Source organism: Sceloporus occidentalis, unplaced genomic scaffold (genome assembly GCF_023333645.1).
Source record: "Sceloporus occidentalis isolate IW3139 unplaced genomic scaffold, rSceOcc1.0.p SCAF_7, whole genome shotgun sequence".
Lineage (NCBI taxonomy): Eukaryota > Metazoa > Chordata > Lepidosauria > Squamata > Phrynosomatidae > Sceloporus > Sceloporus occidentalis.
The window spans coordinates 55,222,895-55,241,275 of record NW_028316987.1 but is presented as its reverse complement, the minus strand read 5'-3'; the positions used below and the strand labels follow the sequence as shown (position 1 = coordinate 55,241,275).

At 39.6% G+C, this 18,381-nt stretch overlaps 1 protein-coding gene across 3 annotated transcripts in view; it reads right to left on the bottom strand.

The window, feature by feature from the left end:
• Window positions 1-318: 318 nt before the first annotated feature.
• Window positions 319-18,381, bottom strand: part of LOC149309759 (uncharacterized) — a 56,928-nt gene continuing 38,865 nt past the window's right edge. For 2 of the 3 annotated variants that reach the window (XM_089533013.1, XM_089533015.1), the window contains 6 exons: window positions 14,240-14,336; window positions 12,108-12,247; window positions 9,623-9,742; window positions 8,437-8,560; window positions 4,867-4,969; window positions 319-1,934 (listed from right to left, as the gene is read on the bottom strand). In XM_089533013.1, coding sequence (XP_089389139.1) covers window positions 1,865-1,934; window positions 4,867-4,969; window positions 8,437-8,560; window positions 9,623-9,742; window positions 12,108-12,247; window positions 14,240-14,336 — 654 coding nt within the window. In that variant the 3' untranslated portion in view covers window positions 319-1,864. The remainder of the gene's footprint in view (window positions 1,935-4,866; window positions 4,970-8,436; window positions 8,561-9,622; window positions 9,743-12,107; window positions 12,248-14,239; window positions 14,337-18,381) is intronic. The other variant, XM_089533012.1, reaches the window with a different exon arrangement.

The following is an 18,381-nucleotide window of genomic DNA, read 5'->3' as shown; positions in this document are numbered from 1 at the left end:
ATATTTACAATATGGCAGAGGAATATCCCAAATCTACACAAAGTAGGCTACTAGACCACCTAGAAAAAAAAAAGGGGGGGGGGTTAAAAGGTTAAAAATTAAAAATATATAGTTGTTGGTTTTAATGTCATTTTTATTATAATTGTGTGATGGTATCCTTATTTACCTTTTGTGGAAGTAACAGAAGATAGTTTTTAGTAATGTATTAATGCATTTCAAACACACAATTTACATCATTAATGACAGAAAAGTAATATTTTCCATTTTTAAATATCTCAAGTTTGATTTTTTTCAATCTCACCATATAAAGACTTTACTTAGAAATAAAGATTTAGTTATCTCTAAATATGAGATAACTCCCATTTGTAACTTACTCAGCATATCTCCAATATTAATTCTGAGCTTCTGCTGGAAAAGAAGTAAAATAATTGTTCCAAATGTTCTTTAAAATAAAACAACTGTTTGACAATTCCAGAGAAGAACATATTAAATCTGTGCAACATTTACTCTGAATAACACCCTATGGGTTGATCTCTTCAGGATAGACAACTAGGGATATGTATACATTAATATTAAACCTAACATAAAAGCTAAAATAAAAGTTGTTAACAGTCATTTTTTCAACAATAGTCTTTAATGCAATTCTAACCATTTTAAAATGCAACACTTCTATGCTGTTGTATAAGAATGCAAGTTTCAGGCATATTAGTACAGGATATGTATATTATTATCCCTTGTCAGGAATATGATGCATAGGCAACAAGAATGTGTTCCACATGAGTCAGTTGTCCTGAGTGGTCATCTCCATGAAAAACTGAAGAGTTTGGTTACAGTTTTACCCGAACCATCTGGACTTTCCTCTGAGTGATCAGTCATCTCAAGGTGCTGTCAGTCCTTTGCTAAGATAGGCAGATAACCTTTCCAGGTATTTTGAGTTTGTTGATCCATTCTGTTGGCTTTGGTAACATGCAAGTAAATGCATCTGATGAAGTGGGATGGAGTCCACAAAAACTCATGCCAAATAAAACATGCTAATTTTTAACATGGCACCAGAAGCTTTAACATTTTTTGTTGCAACATAGCTACCCCCCTGTCAAATCCCCTTTGGATGATCCTGTGTAAGTCATTCTTAATATAAATATACATCAATCTATTTACAGCTCTTTTATATAAATCCTGTTTCCAAGTAAAGCTGACCAGTTCTTCATCTGGTTAACCTCCTTGACACATCCACTCACAAGTGAGTTCAATGGTATTTACTCCCATGTTAGGATGTTTCAGATTGCAGCCTAAACTTGTTTGTCAAGTCAATATACACAAACTGAAGACTTCTCATTAATTTAAATGCACATTTCATGCAACTATAGCATGTACAAAGTTCACATTGTAGTAAAAAAACCAACATTTTAAATAGTCCTTATAAACACTACAACCAAAATATGCTTTGTGTTTATACCAGAAAGTCTTTCTTTAAAAAAACAAAAACCCACCAACCTTGAAGAACTTGTTTGTAGGACTAACAGTGCTAAGCTGAGGTATTGTTGTGTTCAATTGAAGTAACAGTATCAAAGTAAAATAGTGCTCCAGTAGTTTGGTTTTGTTCTTGTTGCACAAGGAAAGTCCTGTAAGCAGCCACGGAAAACGTATGTCTCAACTTTGAATGTTGTTTGACATTTTTCTATTAAGATAGGTTGCAGCAGTCTTATTTTCTTCCTGTGTGTGAATTGACTAAAAATGATCAGATGACACTGATGGTTTCATCTCAGAGATAGGTTCATCTATTGTCCAGGCTTGGTTTGATGATAATATAATATCAGCACTGTCCATGTCATATGAGGGATACTCACCTACTGCCACACAGCTTTCATGTAAAATATCGACATTCTGTAGACTCAATATAACAATAAGAAGTACAGCGTAATTTTCCATAAGACCTAAGACAAAAAAAAACACACTCAAATCATTATACATTAATGTTCTCCCTTCATTTTTAACACTATTTTATTATTTTGTCCCCAGTAGAGACTGAATCAACGGGGTTTAGAGAAGTGTTGTCTTACCATGAAGTATCTGATTCAATGGTTCTGCTCTACTTGGATCAAGCAATTGGATATACACCAGATAAGTCTTCTCTTCCAACTTCACTATGAGTGAAGATCTTTCTGTTTATTCATTTTATTTGTACTTATTCTAAAAATATAGCATCATATTTGATGCTTCTGGTTTCCTTGCTTTCTGCTCTGCCCTTAATCTAGTATCATTTTATATTTCTTAGATCAAATTTGATCAAACAAAGTTCCTTGCCAGAACAGGGAAGGAGATGTTTATTCAAATTAATGGAGTGTTAGTCATATTTGTTATGTATTATCTCAAACATCAGAGGCAGTATTCAAGGAAACAGCCATGTCAGTCTCTTTTACTCTATGAAGGAAAAGGAAAAAGGTGAAGGATGGATTTAAAAGCACTTTTAAGATTAACTGATATATTTCAGCACAAGCTTTTTTGGGCTCCAGCCAGCTTCTTCAGATGTATGGAATGAATCTTCTGGGAACAGAGATATATGCAAATGGTGCAGGGGTAGGAAAATTGTGTAATGTACTGGAAATGCAAAGCATGTTCGTGTAGCGATGGAGTGACAAATATCCTCTTAACAATGTTGTAAAGGGTAACTGAAAGGGCAAAGGTGTGAAACAGGTTTTGCATACAACCATATATGAACGGGTAAACACATGCAAGGAAGATTTTTGTGTAGTGCATTGGTATGGCTACAGAAACAGTAAATTATTGTCAAAAAGCAGACAACATGTGCGGCTGTGATGAAAACTCATGTTTTAATACATGCAGTGTACTGTTAATACATTGGGATTCTTGGCTATATCCCAATTCATCTGTTTCTCTTTCTAATTTTCCTTTATTTTATTTTGTTTAAGAATTGCTGCTGAGAAATTGAATGTCCAGGAAGACTGAAGTCTTCTGCAACTGATTTGGGGCTATTCCTATTTCTGAAGTCACATTTGTACCCATTTATGCTTTTCAGTCATCTAAGCTCAGAACTGTAGGTGACTATTAGAGGTGTTCTGTCATTTTTTGTTTTATGTCTATCTTGGGTATTATCTCATTGGGTAGATATTGTAGTTTGAAAAATGCCTGCAGTATATCCATTTCTTTTTTGTAGGCCTGAGCAGATGTGGCTGTACTGGGGGCTTGGATATAAACAATAGATTTGGTAGTTTGTCCTGGGTGAAAGCTGGAGGTGTGTAAGCATGTGTAGGGATCAGTAGGTTTTTGATACAGTCAGCCCTTGGTATCTGTGGACTTGCCATCCGCGGATTCAACCATCCATGGAGGGCAAGCCTGCATTATCCCCAATGTTGGTACATGCATGTGGCAGGGCATGCACAGGGCTGTGCCACCATTGGGGACAGGCCCATTTGTGCCCAGTAGCAGTGCATGCATACAGCTGCACCACCATTAGGGACAACAAGCCACGTTGTCTCTTATGGTGGTGTGGCTGCGCGCATGTGCTGACACTGGGGACAACAGGAACAGTCCTTAATGGCAGCGCAGCCACCTGCACACGCCACCATTGAAGTCCCATTGTCCTTAATGACAGTGTGGCAGCGTGCATGCGCTGTCATTGGGTACAACAGAACTTGAGCATCCATGGATCCATGAAAAGTCCACCACAGATACCGAGGGCTGACTGTACACTGTAGTGCTTAGATGTCCATTGTTTAGTTGACAGTTGTATCAGGAAAGTGAACTTCTTGTGCACAATGATCCAGGCTAAAATTGATATTAGAGTGAATTTTGCTGACATTCTGGTGGAACCTCTCAAATTATTGCCTAACTGTACCTTTCTATAACTCTTTCGACTCAGGCGTGGATTTCCATTCACTTCTGGTCCCCTCACGTTTTGCCCACCTCCCATCATTTGTACAGCTCCCAGACCTGTCACAGTTTCCCACCCCTGATCTACAGGATGTTCTAGGTAGTTACAATTACATCCTGAGAGGTAACACAGAAGAGGATTTGCAGAACTGACTCTTATGCTATTTTATCCTTGCTAATTAACACATTATTCTATCATGAGCCATGAGGACTCAGCAGATAATTTCATTTGTAAATTAAATGTTTCCTGTAAGTTAGTAACAGTACTTGACAGAATGACAGAACTATGGCAGGTAAAATGCTGCTGACCAAGGGAAGCTATTAATACCAGTGCATGCAAGTCATACTGCAAGTGAGCACATTTCTTATCCATATACCCTGCTGGATTAGAGAAGCACGACAACACTGTACCAAATTAGTATTTTGTAGCTCCATTGTGTAACTGATGGCAAACTGAAATTACTACCTTTTCTTTTTCTTTTTTCTTTTTACACATTTCAACCTCTCTGTAATATCAGATGTGCCTCTACAGACAGCATGAATGTCTAAATGAGGTGGAAAATGCATCTACAAACAGTGACATTGGAGGAAAACAGAAGGGGGACATAATCCCACCTCCACCACTCATCTTTCCAGGCCACACAACTTGGCAATATTTCCAGCAACAGAGAACAATGCTAACCCATCAATTGTATTCATATTGGAGATGGGGAACTGTGTTGTTGGGGGACCCAAGCTCCCCATGGCTCTTCCCATCCATTAATTTCTTAAAGATGCAGGGAAAAGCAAGTCTGTTACCACATTCTGAGAATTCCTACTGTAAAGTCCTGCTTTCTCTAGGGCTTTCTACTCATTGGCATCACAGGGTAAGGCATGTCCAGACTTCATTCCGCATGCAATTTCTCCTGCACTTTCACTGAAGTAAATAACATTCTTCTTTGATTCAACAAAAACTAAGCTTTAAATTTTTCATACCCAGGGAGATATGTTTTACATGTTAAATATCCAAAATCTTGCCCATCACAATCTTCAACACCTTCCTGTCGGTAGCCATCTCCACAATATGCATGGCGGCATCCTAATAGACATGGAATAAAAGAGCAATTAATATATATTGATTAATTTAGAACAGTGGCTCGAAACGTTTGGTCCTCCAAATGTTTTGGACTTCAGCTCCGATCATTCCTGACTGTTGGACAAGTTGGCTGGGCTTCTGGGGCCTGAAGTCCAAAACAAATGGAGGACTAAAGATGGGGAACTTATAACTTAGAAGATGTGTTGTTGCTGTTGTGTCTTCAAGTCATTTTTGACTTATGGCAACCCTAAGGCAAACCATCACAGGGTTTTCTTGGCATGTTTCCTCAGAAGTGGTTTACTGTTGCCATTCTCTGATGCCAAGAGAGTGTGAGGACACCATGTTGATTTTTATGCTTGAGTGGGGAATTGAACCCTGATCTCCAGAGAGATAGTTCAACACTCAAACCAATACAGTCAGCCCTTCTTATATACAGATTTTTTATACACGGATTCAAGCATACACGGTTTGAAAATGTTAAAAAAAAATATATAAATTTCAAATATCAAACCTTGATTTTCCATTTTTTAAAAGGGATACCATTTTGCTATGTCATTATATTTAATGGGACTTAAGTATACACAATTTTGTTATACACAGGGGATCTTGGAACCAAACCCCAGCATATAGCAAGGGTCCACTTGTAGCCAAGGGTCCATTTAGGGGAATTTTATTATTATTGTTATTAGCTCAAATATTGCAAGAGGAGGGCCTGCTACGATGGCCCTTGCAGAATCGTCTCCCGATGTGTATACGGAGTAGACCAGGGGATCCCAATAAGTAAAGCTGAGACGGATATTAATAACTAGATGTCTAATTTATTAAAAATAAGGGAAAAACACTCGCTGTGCAAGCACTCACACACACATTCAGGACTCAGGAAAATTAGGGTTGGAGATTGGGGACAGATTTCAGGCGTTACTAATGGAGATGCTTACCAGAATGTAGACTCCCTCCAGGGAGCGAATGGGGTGCGGGATCGTGGGACAAGTCTGCTCCGCAACCGGGATTGAGCAGAAATGTCGGCTACCAAAACAGAGGTCTGACTGATGTGGAGTAAGGAGACCTTGAAAGTGGCGCACTGAGCAGCCAAAGTTGGGACTTTTTATAGATGAAATCTCGCCTGAGGCAAAGAGGCTGGCTTGGTCGAAACAAAGGTGTTTGATTGTTTTCTTTTCACCTGGATGTCTGAGTCTGATAGTATCAATGACTTAAGTTGTTCGGACAACAGACTTGAGGAGGGGGTGATAGCTTCAGGGAAGGTAAACCTTTTACTCTTCCTATCTTGAGATAATCCCTTTATGCAACTTCCCAGCCCTTCTAAGATGTTAATGTGGCTGCTCCCCTTAGGGGAGGTGTACATGTCCTCTCGCTTTGCCAGTAATGGCGGACAGGCTTAGAATCTGGCCAGGGGTCATCCAAGGGTTATCATGGATTCCAAAATTTATATGAAGCAGCATGGGTAACACACTGTACATCATGCTGGCTCTTAGAAGAGTTATACTGTCTTTTGATCAAATGATTATCAAAATAGCTTTGAACTGATAGCAATAAATGAAACCCCTGCTAAAAAATAAATAAATTTTCACCCTTCCTGAGAAAGGAAGACTGTTTCCTAATGTCCATCTGTGCAGCACCAAATGTCTTGTATGGAGGAGGCCTTAATAAGTTCAGCTGCATGTGGCAAAGCCTGCTTATGAATGGGGAACAGTGTGAAATTTCCACTTGCATGGAGATTTTCATGCATAAAGCATTATATATTAACCCCTCCACACAGACAATTATTAGGAAAGGGGGTGTATAATAATCTAGGAGACATCAGTAGGTGGAGAAACTGTGTAGTGATCCCTTGGGGATCATTGTACCACATCAACTCTTCTTAATTTAAAAGTAGAGAAGGTTTTGAAACCATTTTAGGGAAGGTTTCAAAGATATAGCCATGTTAGTCTGTAGAATCAGTCTATAGATCTTGTAGCACCTTTGAGACTAACTGAAAGAAAGAAGTTGCCAGCATGAGCTTTTGTAGACTTCAGTCTACTTCCTCAGATGCATTTAGAAATGCATCTGAGGACATAGACTGAAGTCTACAAACTCATGCTACCAACTTCTTTCAGTTAGTCTCAAAGGTGCTACAAGATCTCTCTACATTTAAGGAAGGTTGAAAGTCTGACATTTTGGATTCTAATTTGTTGTGAGTAGTATCACTCTCATCATGCATCATGCTGCATGATGGGGTGAGATCCTGTCACTAGTCCCAGCTTCTGCCAACCTAGCAGTTTGAAAGCATGCAAATGGAAGTTCTAAATCCTTCCAGAAACATGGTTCAAAGTTTTATCCTTAACATTTGTATGTACTCATGTACTCATTTACGTACTCATGTTTGTATGATATGCTGGAATATAAATGTTTCTAACTGGATGTAAGGTAATTTTTCTAAACATTTTATGCTGGCTGTATGCCGTAATAAATTCATGCACAGCAAATGCAAGTAGATAGGTACCACGTCTCAGTGGGAAGGTAAGAGCAGTCATGCTGGCCACATGACTACCAGAGGAGTCCTCATACAACACTGGCTCCTTGGCTTAGAAACAGATGAGCACCACTTTTTGGCTTAGAAACAGATGAGCACCACCCCCTACAGTCGGTTACAACTAGACATTCATGTCAAGGGACTACCTTTACCTTTACCTAGTACCACTCTATTCTGCTCTGCTCAGACCTCAACTGGAATACTGTGTGAAGCTCTGGGCACCACGGTTCAAGAAGGATACTGACAAGCTAGAATATGTCCAGAGAAGGGCAACAATGATGATCAAAGGTCTGAAAGAGAAGCCTTAGGCAGAATGACTGAGGGAGCTGGGCATATTTAGCTTGGAGAAGAGAGGACAACAGGGCGATACAACAGCTATCTTTAAATCTATGAAGAGAAGTCACATAGAAGATTGACCAAGCTTATTTTCTGCTGCTCTAGAGACTAGAACATATATCAATGGATTCACATTACAAGAGAGAGAGAGAGAGAGATTCCAACCTAAACATTAGGAAGGACCTCTTTACTTTAACAGCTGTTCAACAGTGGAATGGAAAGGACTGCCTTGGAAGATGGTGTCTTTGGAGGTCTTTAAACAGAAATTGGATGAGCGACTTCAGTGCTTTAATTGTAAATTTCTGTATGGCAGGGGGTTGAACTAGATAGACCTTGTAGCCCCTTTCTAACTCTACAATTCTATGATTCCAGGACAGCAGAAAACCATTGCTTCCAATAATAATGGAAATTGATGTTGACCCAGGTCAATAGCTTCTCCTGCACTAGCTAATGAATTAGGGTAGAACCTACTAGTAGTTGAGGAGTATTCCTGTGTTGTTTTGTCAGCATACCATACCATACCAACTTGGCTGTCTGACCATTTATTTTAAGACTTTTATGTAAAATGAAGCAATCAAATTAAAAGCAAATGGCTCAAACATACGTATACAGGCATCAGTCACAATGGTATTGCCATCATCACACTCTTCCCCGTCTTGGACAATCCCATCTCCACAGGTGCTGCTATCTTCCAGTGGGTAGTCCACAGAATAGAAAGGGGTAAGCTGCTGAAATAAATGCAGAATGGTTGCTTTATGTGAACTATAATCATTTTAATTGTCATATAAAGATAAGGATAAGAGAGAGCTGAAAAGCATACATTGCTGTTCTTATTTACTAAAATTCATTGCTGTTGGAGGTAGGAATGTGATGATAATTTGTTGCAGTTCACTAAACAGATTGTTTTATTTCTTAGCCACTTTAAATGTTTATGTATGAACTAACAAATTTGCCACCCAGGTTTAAGAATTTTCAGATGGTTTATTTGCAAAGGAAGTAAATCGGTGGGAACTTCCATTTGAAATTTGATGTTCTGAATGTTTTTATTGCTTTACTAGCTGTACCCGGCCATACATTGCTGTGGCTCAGTCTGGATAAAAGGAAAAGAAAGAAAGAAGAAAGCACACATTTTTGAAATATTTAATTTCACAATGCTTGTGGGTATACAATATTTTTGTTGTTCCATTGTCTGTGTAGATATAGAGATTGTCTAGTTTGCCGACTCTAGAACATGCAACATATAATTGTCCATGTGAGAAACAATCCGTGTCTAGATCTAAACCACACAATTCTAAAGATTGGCCCTGAGCTTTGTTGATGGTGCTTGCAAACGCCAATTGAATATTTAGTATAGCATGTGTTGCTGTCCAACAGATGGCATTGTTGTTTTTTAAAAACATATTTTTACCTGTTACAGGTGTGACATCTATATAATAGTAAGTATATGTATATAAAAACATGCTGTATTCAAATGGAACCTTGTATCAAAATTTCAAAGCAATTGGTGAAGAACCTTTGGAGATTTAAGATTTTGAACAAACGAACATTTACATTTTTATTTATATAGATTGCTTCAGTGCCGCTAAATAGCACTACCTGCTCTTGCCAAACTGGAAGAAAACTTAAATTTTACAAAATAAGTAAACAAAAGGTAAACACACAAACACACACACATTAATTGTCATAGGCAAAACAAACTTTACTGACATCTTCATTAAAACATAGACGTCAGTGTTTATGGAATGAAATGCTTATTCAAGTTGCATTATTCTTGTTGGTGGGTTACTTACCTGGATTGGAAGCCATCCAACAGTATCTTTGAAATACAAAGATCTTTGATCTCTTCGAAATGCTAGGGCATTTTCTGTGTTTAGCCGGTCCAGTTCTTCTCGATTATTCACTACAAAAATCTGGAGGAGACATATAAAAATAAGTAGAAGAAAACCAGACTGTCATAATACCTATTGCAGAAGAATAACAGTTTGCAACAGAGACCTGATTCCTGATTTGAAGGTCCTACAACTGATGTCAAAGGCCTTTCCAATTCCTGAATACCATTTCCCCAGCCTTAAAAAGCACTTGCTAGAAATCTAAATGTACTGCATCGTCTAATCTATTACCTGCACTGCTGTGTGCATGTCCTTGTGAATAAAAAGTGTGAAATGCTTTATTGAAAGTAATGTCATGGTCTTTTAAAAATAAAACAAAATAAAATAAAGGAGAGGAGAGGTGAAGAGTGATGTGTTCCAGATTTTGAGGGGGAGACTGCACATCCTTCAGAGAGAGGGACAAAGAGCTAACATAAAGAGAGTGGTATATTACATTCATTAATTTTAATTCTGGAACGGATAGAGGGTGGAATGATTTGTGACATGCATCTCAATGATATCCTAGGCACCATTCCATAGATATCCATGGTCACTTGCACCATCACAATCTATGCAGATCTCATTATTGCAAACTACAGTGGTAGCAGGGGTTTAAATTGCATGGCTGTAGCAAATCAAGTCATGGTTTGATTACAGGGGAAATGTGATTTCTTAGGAACTGAAGAAGTAGGTGGAACAACTATCTGGACTGTTATCTTCAAATGGATAATAATTGGTTTTTGCCTGGCTAGAAACAAAATGTCAACACAGTCTGCATTAAAACTGAAAGTGGGGTACTAAGCCTCCTCCAATGACACCAGGAGCCCTGGTGGCGCAGTGGTTAAATGCCTGTACTGCAGCCATTCACTCAAAACCACAAGGTTGCGAGTTCAAGACCAGCAAAAGGGCCCAAGCTCGACTCAGGCTTGCATCCTTCCGAGGTCGCTAAAATGAGTACCCAGACTGTTGGGGGCAAATTAGCTTACTTGCTAATTAGCTTACTTGCTGTTCACCGCTATGATCTTTGGAATAGCGGTATATAAATAAAACAAATTATTACAGGAGCCCTGGTGGCGCAGTGGTTAAATGCCTGTACTGCAGCCATTCACTCAAAACCACAAGGTTGCGAGTTCAAGACCAGCAAAAGGGTCCAAGCTCGACTCAGGCTTGCATCCTTCTGAGGAGGGAGCTAAAATGAGTACCCAGACTGTTGGGGGCAAATTAGCTTACTTGCTAATTAGCTTACTTGCTGTTCACCGCTATGATCTTTGGAATAGCGGTATATAAATAAAACAAATTATTACAGGAGCCCTGGTGGCGCAGTGGTTAAATGCCTGTACTGCAGCCATTCACTCAAAACCACAAGGTTGCGAGTTCAAGACCAGCAAAAGGGTCCAAGCTCGACTCAGGCTTGCATCCTTCTGAGGAGGGAGCTAAAATGAGTACCCAGACTGTTGGGGGCAAATTAGCTTACTTGCTAATTAGCTTACTTGCTGTTCACCACTATGATCTTTGGAATAGCGGTATATAAATAAAACAAATTATTAATTATTATTATCATATAGTATAGAAGAATGGGGAGAATTTAAAGAAAGAGCAACATTTGTGTGTCTTAAGGACTAAACACACTATGCTAAAAATGAGGCTGCATCTACATGGCAGAATTAAAGCAGCTTGACGCTGCTCTAAATGCCATGGCTCAATGCTATGGAATTCTGGGATTTGTAGTTTTGCGAGCTATTTAGCCTTTTCTGTCAGAGAGCTATGGTGCCACAAGATTCCATAGGATAACAGTTAAAGCAGTGTCAAATTCTGCATGTCAATGCAGGACAATGTGGCAGCAACCTCAGAATGCAACTGCACCATATTTCCATTTTCACTCAAAAGAAAATCGGTTGTGGCCCATTGTCCTCCCCGCTTTTTTCCCCTCCTTCCCCAAGCATAGTAAAAAAATAAATAACAATAATCAAAGGGGAAAAAAGCCTCCAGCAGCACTGGTAGAATTTCTAAAAATCCCTCACTTTGGAGAGAGGATTTAAGGGGGGGAAATGGCTGTGGGAAAAGGTTTAAGCCTCTTCTACTTGCTTGTAATGGTCCTGATCCATACTGACCACAGCATTTTGCTTCCCTCTAATGTGCTGATACTTGGAATTCTGGCATTGACATCCCAGTGACATAGCATATAATTGCCAAGGCAACTACTGCCTAAACAAAGCAAATGCTGAGGAGTAACCTTGTAAAAGCATAGATTGTTTTGGAACATAATTCTTCCTCCCCCCCCCCCCCAGAAATAAATTAGCTGTACTCTCAAACATGCCAAAAGCAGCCCAGATCTAGTTGAGCAAAGCAACTCTACATGGCCCACTTACAAAATATGCCCAGATTAACTCCTATCAAACTCACTTACTGCAGGAACTTTTGAAAAGGCCTGTCCAAACAGTGGTTCCTCATAAGGTGGGATATTCACATTTGGCTGAGGGTTGCAGAGACATTTCCCTGGAGGTCCGGGAAGCCCTCTTTCCCCTTTTGGCCCCATTGTTAGTTGCCCTAGAAAATATCAGATTGCCATGCTAGGACAGTGCTGAAATAGATAAAGACATTCTGAAAAGAGAAAATTGGAGCCCCACCAGCAGTAAAAACATCTGATATTTGAAATGAAGAAATTCTCATTTGCTGTCTTTGAAGCCTATAAATCAGTGTTGTGTTGCAAATTTGGGCCTAATTGCACTTTGTTTAACAACACCCTGCTTTTTCATATACGTTTGTTTGGAATACAGAGAGATTGTCACACACCTCTTGCTGCCCAATCCGGCAATATTAAACTGATATTATTGCATGTCTCCATGCCCAACTCAGCTGCATTGCATACCCAATCTGAACTCCTGGCATACTTTTCAAAGAATGGGAAAGTATTGTTCTTTGAAAAGTACACCTGGAGTCTTGATCAGGTATGCAATGCAGCTGAGTTGGGCATGGAGGCATGCAATAAGATCAATTTTCACCCATTTTCACCCATGCCCAGATCGGACAAAAAGAGCCATGCAATAATCTCCTAGTTGTGTCAGCAAATAAATGAATGAATGAATGATTCAGAATACGAATTGTACTACCACTCAATTTTTGTTTGATTCAAATAATATCAGCTGAGGCCATACTGTGTAAGTTTACTAGCATTGTACAGCTGACCCTTGAGGAGAATTTGGGAAAGTTACTTTTTGGACTACAAGTCCCAGAATCTCCCAGCCACCATGGCTTACGGCCATGGTAGCTGGAGAATTCTGTGAGCTTTAATCCAAAAAGTAACTTTTCCATACTTTGTCCCTGAGATATTTATAACTCTCCCAGCTCTAGTAAGGAGTGAGAATTACAATAATCCATTCCGACCGTAGTCTTCTCCACATGTAGGTACTACAACAGCTTTCCCAATATTTTGTTTTCAAACACACAGAGAAGACCACTGCATCTTTCCTGAAGCTGATCTTCCTTTTCTCAGCAAGACATTCAGAAGGAAGGGTAAGATATAACTGTACTTTAACAGTGACTGTGAGAAACCAGTCTTTTTGTACAGTACGACCTCTGTATCTGCAGGGCTGGTACCTGCAGTTTCACTTACCCATGACCAAGAAAATATGTTCTCTCTAGGTATTTTCTAGGTTCTCCAGTGCGATTAATTAATAATAATAATAATAATTTATTTTTCCCGCCTCTTCATCAGGATTGAGGCGGCTTACAACAGTAATAAATTACAAACAATATAAAAATATAAAATAGTTCCACTATCCCTTCCGTTCTAAAATAACAACATAATAATTCACATATAACAATAATAAAATACCAATTAATCCTAATTGTTCTATGATTAATTCTATGGTACGCTTCTGGCAGAAGTTGACCACAGAGTTGCACCAGGAAGCCTAGAGATGTCTAGAGAGGTGTTTTCTCTAGGAATCTATAGGTCCTCCAACATAACTCTATGGTCAACTTCCTCTGGAAGTCATTCATTTCAATAGGGCTTGCTATTATCCACAGTTTTGCATTTCCATGGTAAGTTCAGAAACATATCAATTGTGCATATGGGAATCATATTGTATTTTGCAAGAGGTAGCTGTAAGTAAGGGGCTCAACAGACTGCCCGAAAGTGGTGGACTGGAGGCTCCCGTTTTAACTCCAGAGGGACACAGCAGCAGCCAAACTGTGTGGCATCCCTCTGGAGTAAAAAGAACCTGCAAAAAGCGCCCGGCGCACAAGTGATGTAAGCGACACACAGAGATGTCTGTACACTGCGCATCGCTTGCATCAAAATGACAGCCCTCGTATGGATGGAAGGCCACCATTAGGCCGTCACCATGACGTGCTAGGGCTCTGGAGCATATGGTTGCTGTGCGCTCTGGAACTCTTGTATTGGCGGCAGCACATCGCTTTTGGCCTGTTTGTCTCAGGCCAATGACAGCACAAACACCCCATGTGTCTCTTTTCCGCTTAGTAAAGCAACATGATGTAAATTAAGAAAGGGAAATAATGTTAGAAAATCTGCCTTACCTGATACCAATGGACCTGGTGGTCCAGTCTGACCAGGTGGTCCAGGTTGACCAGGTGGGCCTGTAATTCCAGGAGGTCCTATATCTCCCTTTTGACCCTAGTATACAAAACAAAGGACTGTTCCTATAAATTGCTTCCAGTTGTGTTACAGTATTTTGTAACATAAAGCAACTTCATACAATCTGAGATAGACCTCTACAGCGTCTCACTAAAAGAGACCCAGTATGGAATAGTGGTCAGTGGACTAGGAAGACCTATATTCTAGTCCTCATTAAGCCATGGCTATTCACTTGGTGACTTTGAGTGAGTCATTTTCTCTCAGCCTGAGTTACCTCACAGGGTTAAGGATAAAACGGGAAGAAAAGCCATGTATGCCACCTTGAGCTTACTGGAGGAAAGTCCAGACACAAGTGTAACTAGAAAGAAAAAGAAAGAAGGAAGGAAAAAAGAAAGAATTCACAGAGTTTGGCTTAAAGATCCCATTAAGCCTCCAGTTCTGTACATTCCACAAAATTCCACTAGTGAGACTCCAAATGTTCACAAGTAAACATTTGTGAAAAAATTCATTCAGTATTAGAATGTCAATGTACCACTAGATGCAACATAGCTTGCCACAACAACTCCTACAAAAATTTATACCTCATTACTAATGCTAGTCTGTTGCTAGGCACACAGGGGAATGTACCCTCACCGTATGTGGCTGCTGCACAAGAAGTATTGTGAGCAAATGGGGCAGCCTCTTGAAAATCTGTTGGGAATAATCCATCACATTGCTGAAGAAGAGACTGTTATTTAATGAGCACGGGGGGGGGGGGGGGCTGCAAGAACATGTTGCTAAGGGTTGCTGCTTAATCTAGTTAATTTGAAGCAGTAGATAGGATTTATAGCACAAAGCACAGCTTGTTTCTTTCCCCATAACTCATGCATCATCAGCATCAGAGCCCTCCCTTCACTGCTTGAACAGGATTCATTTTGATCATTTACAGCACAGATATACTGTTGCTTCTGTCTTCTAGAACACTAGTCTTCAACTGGTGGATGTTATCCCAAAGCTATACTTTATCTGGATCAAGCTAAAGTGGATCATGTTGAACCACATCTTCCTTCCTTCCTTCCTTCCTTCCAGTTTTTCGGAAAATAAAAAAGAGATACAAATGCAAAATGAGAGCCAGTGTGATGTAGTGGTTTCTGAAGGCCAGGTATAACATCCCTGCTTATCCACGGAAACCCACTGGGTTGCCCAAAAAACTCCATGATAGAATCTCCTTGGGTCACCATAAGTTGGAAACAACTTCAAGGCACACAAAACAACAACAAATGAACAATTATAGAGGGTGATCACATATATACATTTATTTGTTTATTTAAAACATTTTAACCACATTTCCCATCTATTTAGCCTTCAAGGATCACCTGTTAATTTACGGTGATCCTATGAACTTCATAGGGTTTTCTTAGGCAAGGAATACTCTGAGGTGGTTTTGCCAGTTCTTTCCTCTGAAATATAGTCTACAGTTCCTCATATTCATTGGTGGTCTCTCATCCAAATACTAACTAGGACTGACCTTGCTTAGCTTCCAAGATCAGACAGGATCTTGTGCCTTTAGGGTATTTAGGCAGCAAAGATGTTATATGCCTTCAAGGTGTCTCTGACTTAAGGTGATCCTAAGGCGATCCTATCATGGGGTTTTCTTGGGCAGAGAGTATGTGACTCGCCCAAGGTCACCCAATGGGTTTCCATGGCAGAGCAGGAAACTAAAGCCTGTCATAGTCTGATGCTCAAACCACTACACCACACTGGCTTTTGAGCCAATAAAATACAATTTCAAAAACAAATCAAAACTATAAAACCCATTTTAAGTACAGCAATAATGTGAACAGAGATACAGATAAAGGAGGAAAATAAAAAGAAGCAGAAGACTCATCCAAAAGGCATGATTTTGCACAAAATATTCTATACTATGCTGCAATGAATTCTTAAGACAAATTTCTTGATATCAACTTGATGACCACCAAGGCTAGGGATTTTTGTTTTGTTAAGTATGTTGTTGTTATGGCAAATTGGCACTTGTAATATTGAGACGTGTAGGTCTGGATATAGACTGGCCTGGCATAACTTAACAAGCCTGAGAAGACCCTTGGCATGAACTTGAAGTAGTCCATGAGGTAAACAAGATGGATCTCAGAATGGAAGTGGAAGTAACACCTTCTTAATTTAGCTGCCACAGCAGGCATTTTATATGGGGATGTCAGCTGGCTCTGAAGACAGGAAATGACTGAGTAGGTGAAAAGTGTCCCCTCTTATTTAACAAACAGCCATTTAAACACATATTTTTAGATCCTACCCCAAATCCTCCCCCTGCCTTTCCATACATTTAGACTGTAAGAAACTACAGGCTGGATCCACATTTGGCCATATTTAGAGTAGGCCCTCTGATAGCAATGGGACCCAAATGAAGGCTAAATTAAAAGCCACTGATTTTCATTGGATCTATTCTAACTAGGGCCAGCATAGTGTAGTGGTTTGAATGTTGGACTAGGTCTCTGGGAGACCAGGGTGCAAATCCCAGCTCAGCCATGAAACCCATTGGGTGACCTTGGGCAAGTCACCCTCTCTCAGCCTCAGAGGATGGCAATGGCAAATTTCCTCTGAACAAATCTTGCCAGGAAAAGCCCATTATAGGTTCACTTTATGGTTGCCGTAAGTCACAAACGACTTGAAGGCATACAACAACAACAACTCTAACCATGGCCAAGTCTAGACTCTAGATTCATCCTTAAACGTCTATAATCCAATCAATAAGAATGTAAAGAAGCAATTTGCTGAGGCAGACAAGAGAAGAAATATGAGACAAGGTGTGGGTAAACTGTGGGTTGCATGGAACCTATAGGGTCCTCAGCAACACCCCCATTACTGCCACCCCATGCTGTCCTGAGGATAGCCTTCATTCTGGGATACACTGAGATAGGGATTTCCCAAATTGGTATTAGAATATTCATTGGAAACTCGTTTTCAGATCTCAGCCGATATAAGAGACATTTTTTATCTAATGGACATAGTCATTACTCTTTTTGACTTAATGGTTGTATAATGAAGTCACCTCTATTTCTCGACCAATTCATCCGACTGAGGTCCATTTTACTTTCTCACAACATAGACTGAAGTTTCTTGAAACAGTAATATCATACTGAACTGAAATATCAATTCCATGTTGTGGTGATCCATCACCCCGTTATTCAATGTCCTTACTCCATCTTGGTGAAATCCTAGTTCAGCTTATTTAAGCACCACTGTTTTCCAGGTCTCTTTCCTAGAATTCATCTTAATTTGTTTAGAACCGCCTCATGTTATATATTTTCTTACTTTTTCAGAGATGTATTCATTATGCACTATTATGAATCACCACCAGATATACCTGTTTCTTTCCATGCCACTGAATCCAAGTGACAATAGATGTCGTTCTTTATTTGAAGATATTCCCTTAACACACCCATTTATCTGTTCAGGATACCCAAAGTACAAGTTCTATGCAGCCCAAAATGTAAAGCTTAGAGCAGGAGTAGTTAATAGTAGTAGTAGTAGTAATAATAATAATAATAATAATAATAATAATAATAATAATTTATTTGTATCCCGCTTCTCCAAAAAGATTGAAGCCACTAACAATAAAACATTCATAAAATACAATAAACATACAATTGTCCATTGTATCCCAAACCCTCCCAACCTTCCCACCCACAACAAAATAAAATAACATAATTAACAATTGTTAAAACAATTAGTAAAAGCTTGGCAGAGGCAGTCGACAGTTGCTAAATAATTAGTTAAATTGACAGGGGATTGTTGGAATGTTAAATTGGGAAGGCCTGCTAGAAGAGATATGTCTTGATTGCCTTTTAAAAGCTTTCAAGACTGGTGATACAGTGCACCTGCATTATACGTGGCTTTGAGCATATGTGCAAAGCCGCATGGGAGCGCACGGGGCACAAGGGGTGGCGTGTCCCATTTGTATGAATGGGGCGCCGTCGCACCACCGCATGCACAAGTCCCATTCACTTGAATGGGGCTTGAGCATGCACGATATTTGGCTTATGCGGGGGTGGTGGTGGTCCGGAACGGATTCCCCGCATAAGCCAAGGGC